A 10,636-nucleotide genomic window follows, 5' to 3' on the forward strand; every position below is an offset into this window, starting at 1 on the left:
AAAGAGGCGAGAAAATGACGTCGCGGACCTGCTCGGAGACGAAACAAGTTTTATCGCCACGGCTTGCTGCACAAACGCGCGTACGGGTAAAGCGGGAGGAGAGAGAGAGAGGGGAAGAAGGGTTAGAGAATTTCTCTAAAGCTTTTAATTGCGCCGCGTCCTCGAATTTAAATGTTTGCCGGAAACACGAAGCTCGGGGAGTCTCGCTTCGCTTTCGTCTCGCTCGGGCAAGGAACAGCGGGACGACGATAGGAAACTTATCGGTATGCCGAACACGCCGTTCCTAAACCATCTATTATCATATTTATGATGTCTTCCAGTTTCTGCGAGGAAGAGAGAGAGAGAGAGAGAGAGAGAGAGAGAGAGAGAGAGAGAGAGGAAAGAAACGAGGAGAGAAGGAAGTGGCTTATGCGTTCGTTTACCGTATCGACTCCCCAAGGTGTATATTCCTTCGTGGGACCTCCGCCATGATCGAATGGGATTAAGCCATTATCGGGGTTGTATTTTTCTCCGTTGCAGGAGAACGCTCCGCTCGAAATTAGCTTTAACGGTCGAGCAAGCTTCCTTGCTTATACGTGTTTGAAGAGGCGTTTTATAAAGCTGTTATGATTATATGTAATGATTATGATTATGATATTAATAGATATTTATTATGTAGTTAAAAAAATAATGTCTTATTTTTCTAATTACGATTCCGACTTTTAAATTCCTCGATTATATCGTAATTTTTAACAAATTGCAGACAAAGTTGTTTAATGTATTTTTAATACATTTTGTGATTAAATATAAAATTTATTATGAGAAAATAATAAATTAAATTATTAAATATCTATCACATATTTTTCAATGTGTTTATTCAAACTTGAAAATTTTCTAGACGACCAAATACGAATTTCCGATGTTAAATCGTTTTAAATTGGAAAATTAAAAATTACGAAATCAATAAAATTATGTGATATTCATGTCTATTATATTAATTACACTACAAAGAATAAGCTACAATAAAATAGCTCTTTCCTGCAATTTTAATAGCAAATTTTTTGCAACACGAACAATTTAAAGAAGCCGAGAGTTTTATATTTCGCATAAAAAGAAAACAACGGGAAATGATTGCTTTTTCTTTTTCTTACTTTTTAACTTGATCGAAGTTCCTCTTCTTTTTATAGTTTTACTCTGGTTATCTTATCGTTCGGACTGCACGGATAAAACTCTGATATAACGGACGTGTACAGTCTCTTGTATCTCATGAAATTATAGAATTAGAAGGAAACTTCCAAAGAAGCTTCTCTCGTAGCTTCACATATCTTGGTCAGTGATATCGGCAGCTGGTCACCGAACTTCCGCCATGGGAAAACGAAAGTTCGACGGGGGAGCTTTCAAACTGTGACGCTACGTGCGAATATATCGCCGTGTTATGGTTTGGTGCTTTTGAACGCAAAGTTAAACACGGAGTGGCAGCCAAAGCGAGCGTACAAAGTACACTTTGCTTCCTGTTAGCGGGATTAATAACTTCACCGCAGCTTCGACTCCTTCCGTCGTTTATAGTTTAGTTAGATTGCGAGCAGAAAATTATGCCTCCACTGACGGAAAATCGTTCGATATATCATTACAATCATTCTTTAATAATTATTGATTGTCGAGAAAACCGAAAAAAAAAAAAATGTGCCGCTACAAATCGTCGAAAGAATTATTTACGGTCAGACATCTCACATGATATAACTCACTTTTGTTTCGGAATCCCTAAATATCTTTTATTTTTAATGGAGCATTTTATCGAAGACTTTACTTCCGAAAGTTTAGGCTTAGTTTCCGATACACATAAAGTCACCGAATGACACAAACTAGGTGACTTACCGTCATGTCGAAAATACATCGTGACCTATCTCGACTACAACGCGTTTTGGAGAGCCGGGGGTTAAGCGGTGTCACACGGGGCGGTATCGGCATGAATGTTTCATGAGACCGTTCGCTCCCACACACACGCGCTCGGGATCGCACACGCACGTGCGTGGGCCGTGTTTGCCGGGAGCAAGCCGGCGAACGCGCGCCTAAATCATTGTCACCTCACTGATTGGCCGGTGTCCGTGGTTCTCGTAAAAAAAAAGGCTGACTCGTCGCATCTCGGCTTTTTCGTGCCTGGATGAACGTTCATTTGTATTTTACTGCGGAAATAGCGGAATCACGGAACGAGCGATGCGCGCGCGAGAAAAAAATTTAATTCGTCTCTGGGAGAATTTGAAGAAATTATCTCGTTCCGTAGAGAATACGCGGATTAAAACTACTAGTGTTGTACGTTTATTCATCTTTCTCTAGTGCCTTGAAGAGAGAGTCATCTTAAAGGATGATACCGACCGCCCTTTAATGTTTACATGATTGCCCTATTTCTTCAGGATTACTTTTATTTCTCTTTACTACTCTCCTACATATTTTCTAAAATATATATAATTTTTGAAAAGCGAAAAAAAGAAGTGTTTTGGAAATTACAAGCCAAGCAAAGCCCGGCAAAAATAAACGATTAATTCGTATCGCTCGACGTGTTCCCAAGCGACGACATTTTGGCAGTTTTAGGTCGGCTTCACTGTTTATTGAAAATATGCCGGGATGTCACGTCATCGACAAGCGATTGAAGACAAGAAAATTGATTTCACGCGCTTTTGGTCGCGAAGAAAGGAAGCCAAAATTCACACGAGTCTCGACACAAAGCCAACCTTGAGAATAGATTGCGCGAATCGCGTTCACCGTGCAAGCCTTTTCAGAATACCACCTTTGGAAGTACTTTTGGGAGAAGGATATGGGACTGCTGTTTCTGACAACTTGGGTGCGCAAAGCTTGGCGAACAATGAAAGGATGTTGAAATTTGCGCAGGCAGGTATAATATATATACATACATCTCGTCATACGACAATACAACGAGATTTGTTTTGTGATATTGTGGAGAGTTTTCCTCTAAATTAGTCTCATCTTTATCACGTGATTTATGCTCCGAATGCAACCAAGTAATCCTCAAGACCCAACATTAACTCTGAATACATTTTACATTATCTAATGCTCAATAAAATATGCAGGAAAATCGAGAGTGCTCTAAATATGTACATGATTAATATAGGATATTTTAAAAAATGTCATGTTCTTTCAAAGTAGCAGTCATAGACAATTTTCTTAATGAAAATGTTAAGGCATCAATCATTTTTATCGGAAAATAATGATTTTTCACAAGCTAAATTTTGTAGAATTTAAAAGTTGGCAAGACTATATTTTTCACTTGATGGAATTTATTTTAACAGAATTTCATTCTATTTTAATAAATTTCTTATTTTTGAAATTTAGTTAAAAGGATATATAATAGAATAAATTGAAAATGAGCAAAAAATGATAATTTTCTCCTATTAATCTCGACACACACACACATATTAAAATTTATATATACATACATATATATAAATTTTTATATATATTATCTTATTAATATCATTATCTTAATGAGAAGACTTTGGAAAAAGATCTGGTTGGCATAATTGTTGCATAAAAATAAAATAATGTTTCGACGCGAATCAAGAATGATGATCTTCAAAAAAAAATTAAACTTAATATCGTCGATGTAAAAAGACATTCGTTTTAAATTCGCCGAGGAAAGGATAAAAAAGTTGGATGCGACCGTTTATTTCGCATCGCCCGGAACGATCCGAAATTGCAGATCCGGTCGATTGATCTCGGATGAATATTTAAGCCTGTGGCACGCTAACGTATCCTTTTTGCTGCCTTATTTCCTCTTGATCGTTATCCTCCTGCGCACACATACATGCACACACCCACACATTAAATCTGTATCAGCATCACCAAAAAGAGAAATTTCCAGTAACGTCGATAACATTGACAACTTTTTCATAGCGTCTCTAAAATCTGCACGAATTGATCAGAGGCCGGAAGAAATCGCAGAAATACCACGCGATAGTAATATAGAATACATTTTACAGTAAATTAAAATAGGATGAGCTTAATTATGTAGGCGCGATGTGTAATTTAAATCGCGTTCGTTTCACCTTGCTCTACATGGTTATTTAACGTTGAAAATATCCAGCTCAAACCATTTTCTATAGCGTTCTCCGCGCTCGTACGTTTGCGAACTTTTTCCTAGAATTTTTACGCCTGTTATATATCGCACTGGTATATCGTCGCACACATAAACGGCGAGCCGCTTCGTACGTCGTGCAAATTAAATTTTATCGGCCAAGTTTCACCGCAGGAAATATTAAGCGCGAGTCTATGCGCAAATTACATCCGATAAACGCGTTTAACATTTTTCGCAACAAGCCTCTCGTATCTCATCTATTTCGCTAAAAAAGTAATGGAAAAAATAGGACGATTCACTGGCAATTTTTTTTTTTGGAAAAGAGGGGAGATGGAATTCGTGATATATGTGTGTGACAAACGTATTTTCGATAAGCTTGTAAGAGTACAAAAATTGCAAATATTCGCGAATATATACAAATCCTTATTAAAACGGATATTATTGTGTGCTGGGAAATAATTAACAAATAACGTTAATTGCATAAGCTTCCTCTTTATCTCTTTCTTTCTATCCTATGCATCATAAACATGATTTTCATGAAATTCTAACCATTTAGTTTCAAGTCCTGGAAACCACCTTTGTAGAACAATCCGTGATATTATATGGAATTATTTGCGTGTATATTTCTCTCAGAACGATAAATGTAAATGTCAAAGCGTAATTAGATGCGTTTTCTGGAAATGTATTTCATGTTAAAGCTTACGATAAATCTATCAATGTTCCGGTATTATTGTATTAGGTTTTTGTTTTATCCAATCATCTATTTCCCCCCCCATCAAAACGTCACAAAAAGAGAATAATCAATGATAATTTTGTGGCTAAAAGATTAAAGCGGAAAATTCTTGATGAATATAAATGAAATATTTATTCCTTAACTTTCAAAAATTACAGAATTGGTTTTGTTTCTGTTGCAAAAGATTAATCTACTTTTATAATATGTTTTGTCACGCTTTTTACAGTGCGTATAGAAAAAATATAGATAATCGGAGCGCTTCGAGAGAATTCAGATTTTCTCTAACACATTCATTTAACAAAATTGATTGATCAAAGTCATGAATTGTTTCTTTTTCAGTCTAAAAAATCTTTTCTAAAATTTAATTTTAAAATTACACTATGCACAACCGTATGAATCATAGTTTATGGAATTCGTTAGCCGATTTCCGCAAATGGTAGTTTCCAGTCGCCGCATTGTTAAATCCACGTGAGCTTTCGAACGGCATAAATCACATTCCCGAGGTATATCATGGTACCCGACCAAACACAAAGGACGTACACACGACGAATCGTCGAGGTGTGTGCTGAGGGAAATTCGAAATATACTCGACGCGAACTCGAGGAAACGAGTTGCAGACTGTCACGTCGCGCCGCCCGACTGATAAAATTATGACAGAACATCAATTATAATCGAGTGACCAAAATATCAGATAAACCGCTGATTTTTTCAGATATTTTACCGATTGCCATAACTAATGAGAAGTGTAAAATGATGTAGCATGTAATCTTTAAAAATTTATTATATAATCTTTATTCTTCAATGTATAAATTGATAAACAAATCTCTTTTGTATGACTTTGAATGATATGTAGTCATATATGTATCTGAACAGATTCCACATATATAGTTATGAATATTAATCTTAAAAAGAGCTGTAGAGCAATATTTCTCTCTCCCTTTCTCTTTCTCTTTTTCTCTCTCTTTGTCTCTACCTCCCGATCCGATGGTATATTATTAGTATATTTACAAAAAAAAAGAAGAATAAAAGTCCCAGCGATCGAAGTTTCAATTAAAACGAAACGATATAACAACGTATCTCGATGGAAGTATTTTCAGAAATAAAATAAACACGTCATGCATCTCATCGTTCGGATCGGCATTACGTCACGAAGTCAAGGAAACGGCGATAGACCGCCGGCTACGCTGAAAAGAGAAAGGAAGCGAGACAGAGACCGAGAAACGACATGGGAGGAGAAAGAGAGAAGGAGAGAGAGAGAGAGAGAAAGTGAGTGAAAAGGGTGGAGAGGAGGAGAGTGGGCGCGAGAGAGATGTGACGCGTGGCATCACGTGGTGTATTGATCGTTGCGCAGCATCCACGAGAGCCATTCCGGCTGCCAACCTTCCTACCTACCCCAAGCATTACTACCCCTTTCCCTCGCGTCCCGTCTGCAGTCGCTTCGCCTCACCCCCTCCCCCCGTCCCCCGCCCACCCCTTCGCCCTCACCCTCTCCATTCACTCGCCCCTCCGCTCCTCCACCCTTCCGCGCCCGCGCCTCCATTCTCCATCCGACCTCCACTTCTGCAACAAACCCCTTGCGTTTCCCTCCCCTCGCTCCCCGCGCTCCTCGACCCCTCTTGACGAAACCCCGTCAGACATCCATCGTCGTGTATCCAGCGAGTTAATTATTAAATGCATCGTCGTGCCTACCCCCGCCCCGCGACGTACACCCTCTTTTCACCCTCATCGGCTCGCATGAAGCCTCTCTCTTTCTCTTTCTCCCTGTCTCCCTGTTTCCCCGTCTCTCCCCCCCGCCGCCACACCCCAGCGACAAGACACGGTTCATCTAGAATTTTCGGCTGGCGCTTCCGTGATTCGCGGGTTTAACATCAAAGCGAGTGTAAAATTGCTTTCATCACCTTTCAACTGTGGCCCTGAATTCCGTCCAATATACGTGTCTGTATTAGATTTTTTTATAATTGTTTATAGTTTCTATATATGTAAGAAACTGTGTCGAAGATATATGTCTATTGGCAAAACTTGAGGGACTGCAAAAATTTGAAAACATGATTCTCTTTTATATATTTCCATTTTTCAGATGGAAAATTTAGCGAGGGTTTGCGTGTTCGCTCGTCAAAATTGACAGGCTTCAAGATGACATTGCACAAAATCTACAGTGTAATATATATATGTAAGAAACTGTGTCGAAGATATATGTCTATTGGCAAAACTTGAGGGACTGCAAAAATTTGAAAACATGATTCTCTTTTATATATTTCCATTTTTCAGATGGAAAATTTAGCGAGGGTTTGCGTGTTCGCTCGTCAAAATTGACAGGCTTCAAGATGACATTGCACAAAAATCTACAGTGTAATATTTTTTTCCGGCGATTTATTCTATTTTCCCAAAAGGCGTGGTATAAGTACAGTAACTTCAAAAGTTTTGCTGATGGAAAAAGATGAAAAATGATCCGACACTTATCGTTGTGCAGGTAGACAGTGAACTATTTAACATGTCAACTTGCTTTAGAAAGTCCGCGTACACTTCGTGTTTTATTCGCGATACAACTTCGATTGTCACAGCGTCTAGTAAGTATAAAAAGTACGAATGATATACCTTTATGTATATAGAATATAGCTTTCTGGCAAATGGATTTTTTTTACTCCAAATGTATTATCCACGTAAACGTTATTAGATATAATCAGAGAAAATATATAATTATATATTTCTTTTATATATATTTTACGGATCAAATGTAAATGATGTAAACGTATTCCTTCTCCGTCTAAAAATAAAAATACCATAAGCAGCGATAAATTTAATCGCCAATAATATCGCGTTACATGTCACCATAAACACTTTTTCGTAACCGCGATATATAATATCGCGCTTGTTTAAATGACGAGTATTGACTTGACCCGATTTCAGCGGAAATCGGGGAATGTATTTACGCGAAAATGTACGTCGCCATCCACGCGTGAAACGGTCCAAACACGGGAAGCGTGATCGCATATAAATTTTCGCACGGCGATGGAGAGACAGAGAAATAGATAGATAGAGAGAGAGAGAGAGAAACGCAGAGTCGCAAATTAATTTTAATCACAGCGTGCGACACACAAAATCAAATTCCCGCCGGCGATTAGTCATCGAGAAACGATCATTAAATTTAACGCAATAGCACGCTAATTTCTTATGTTAATTTTTGTATTTTACATAAACTCTTACTTAAAATTGATGGCAAAATTACATATTAGCTGTCTGTAACAGTCATAATGTACGTATTAATTGCGCGAGAAAATGAAAAATATATTTAATTTTATATCTAAAAATAACAATCGCACACATATCCTAAAATTATCTTTTTAAAAACGAATTTAAAATCGATTTGGAGTCTATTTCAGTCAAGTGAGATCAGAAAGTGTCAAATGAAATTATCATTTATTACAAGTTTTCTTATTTTCCTCCATTATATCTTTGTAATAACTTGGCTTTAAATTAAAATTTCGCTTTCAAATTAAAGTAAATTCCATATAAAATAAATTGAAAAGTATATGAGTTTAATTTGCAAAAAGCCTTTAAATTGCTGATAAAATTCATAAATTATTGATGCCTCGATATTTCCGATCTCAAAGATTCGATTATTGATGCGTCGATATTTCGAGCTCAAAGAAAAATCGAATCCAAAACAAAATTAAACGGAGAAAACTTGTTTAAACGTAAAATTTAAAAAACATAAATTATGGAATGCCTTTAAATCGCTAGTTGGCTCTCGCAATTATCAAACAGACGATATGCCACAATTGACGCTACGATATGTAAATTAGCGAAACTTGTAAACGCTTCACATAATAGTGTCCCATGGTTATGGAGCCATATGTAACGTTTAAAAGTTTCGCTATTTTACATATCGCAGTGTCAGTTGTGGCGTATCGTCTGCTTGATAATTACGAGAGCTAGCTGCATTTTAGGTCAAACAGACGCCAATAGGGAACGCACGTCAACTACAGGTCATCGGTGTACATGCGCGCTCTTACCGAGAGCTACTAATCAAAGTGCCATAACATTGTATCGTACCGCGATGCCAAGAACATTACGCCTCTCTCTGATGTGGCCGAAATGACCAAAATGTTCGTCACGGAGATACGATAACACGGTGTCATCCTTGCGTGGGCGTGTTAAACGCATATTAAATACGCCGTAACGACTCGCTACGAATCCATTTGTTTGATGTTTAGATATCGGGTGGATCTTATCAAAGGTGCGTCTCGCATCAAAGCTTTTTACTCTACTAAAGCTATTCAAACCTTTCACCAATTATGCGACAGCCATCATCAATCATACGGCGGATATCGTCGCTTTTGCCAGAGCAATTTGTTGAAACCGGACGCGGTCTCTATTTGTAGAGAAAATATCATGATATCATGATAGCGTTCAATGAAAGGAAATGAATGAAAAGGAGAGAGCATATTAAATTGATCAACGTGACGCATTAGTAATATTAAATTAATATTTAAAATTAATAAAATTAAGAGGAGAAAAAAGCAACTTCCTTTCTAGTTAAAAAAATGAAGATTTCTTTTTTAATATAACATTTTTTTAATTTCATATTCTTTTAATATTATTTTTTAATATTATATTCTTTTAATATTATATATTTTTTAATATTCTTTTTCACATTTTATAAAAAGAATTCTTGATTATCGATAGCATATGAAAGTGTAAATCTCTATCACGATTCAAATTTTGAAAATAATCAAATATATGGAATGATGATGTCTTTCCCATAATAATATTAATCCACTAATTCTTATAACAGACCCTGCATATTTTCGTATTCACCAAATATTTGTAGAAAAGTATTATAATTATTTTGTTCTTTGGATCAATGATTTCGAAAGCTATCGCAAATTCTTCTTAGCAGTCTTTCATAAAAGAATAATCCGCATAAACCAAAAACTCGATAGAGTGGCAAGTAAACTTCTGATTGATTGCAGATACGTGTATACGATAAAAACGAGAAATAAAACGATCAGAGAGCGCGACTGACCGGCGAGAGATGGACGTGATACAGACTTCCGGTAAAACAAAGAACGAAGCCGGTTACTCACCCCCTCAGGCCGAAAGCCCTCTTTGCCAGCTCCAGCTTGAAGACACTCGGTCAAGAAGCAACGGAAGCTCGAGTCCTCACCTCCTTATGACGATGCCTGCAACGAGAGAAGAGCGATACCGTCTTTAGATCCAGTCGTAGTAGTTGTAGTTTTCTTCCCACTTTCGCGACACTACCGTTGTTAACCGTACTTTCTTATGTGACGGGAAAGGGTTAAGAGAAAAAGGAGATGGAAAGAAAAAGAAACGATCGGAATTCTCTTGCAAATTTACTCAACGGATCGTGATAAGGCTGTAAACGCATCCATCGGAAGCAGCATCGGCCGATGGCGACAACAACCTTGTACGTATCTTTTGAGAAAGAGAGAGAGGGAGAGAGAGAAGGAGGAAGGGGTTATCGTGGCGGAATAAACTAACTTTAGAGTTAAAGACCCGAACGAAGTGGAAGAGAAGACAACGAATGGGCGAACGCACGAGTACGATGTATTTTGCGCGTGTCGAAACAGCCTCGCGTGGATGAGGGACGAGGAAGGGAACAATGATCTTGGACATGTTGCCAGAAAGAGCTCTGGCCGACCAATCGCCATTCGTAAATTTACCTCCCCTGGTGAATAGAGATCGGCCAACTGGGATCACCCGGCGAAGGTGACGCTAATAGATCATTTAGATAGAGCATCGAACGTCGATTAAAGCGCTTAATGTTGCGTGGCTAACCGTGTTCTTTAACGACGCACTGCTCATGTATCGAT

The 10,636-nt window shown here is 37.8% G+C and overlaps 2 protein-coding genes across 2 annotated transcripts in view; one reads left to right on the plus strand and one right to left on the minus strand.

The window, feature by feature from the left end:
* Window positions 1–10,289, minus strand: part of Mub (poly(rC)-binding protein mub) — a 111,345-nt gene extending 101,056 nt beyond the window's left edge. Inside the window, exon 1 of the mRNA XM_083105678.1 lies at window positions 9,890–10,289. The gene's annotated coding sequence lies outside the window, so the exon portion shown is untranslated. The remainder of the gene's footprint in view (window positions 1–9,889) is intronic.
* Window positions 2,567–7,016, plus strand: LOC145976398 (uncharacterized). The gene is made up of 2 exons (XM_083107455.1): window positions 2,567–2,869; window positions 6,880–7,016. The coding sequence occupies exons 1-2, from the start codon at window positions 2,602–2,604 to the stop codon at window positions 7,014–7,016; spliced, it is 405 nt and encodes a 134-aa protein (XP_082963581.1). The 5' UTR covers window positions 2,567–2,601.
* Window positions 10,290–10,636: the final 347 nt, after the last annotated feature.

Source organism: Camponotus vicinus, unplaced genomic scaffold (genome assembly GCF_025532165.1).
Source record: "Camponotus vicinus isolate PSW18456_S1 unplaced genomic scaffold, iyCamVici1.0 SCAF_8, whole genome shotgun sequence".
In the NCBI taxonomy this organism is placed as follows: Eukaryota; Metazoa; Arthropoda; class Insecta; order Hymenoptera; family Formicidae; genus Camponotus; species Camponotus vicinus.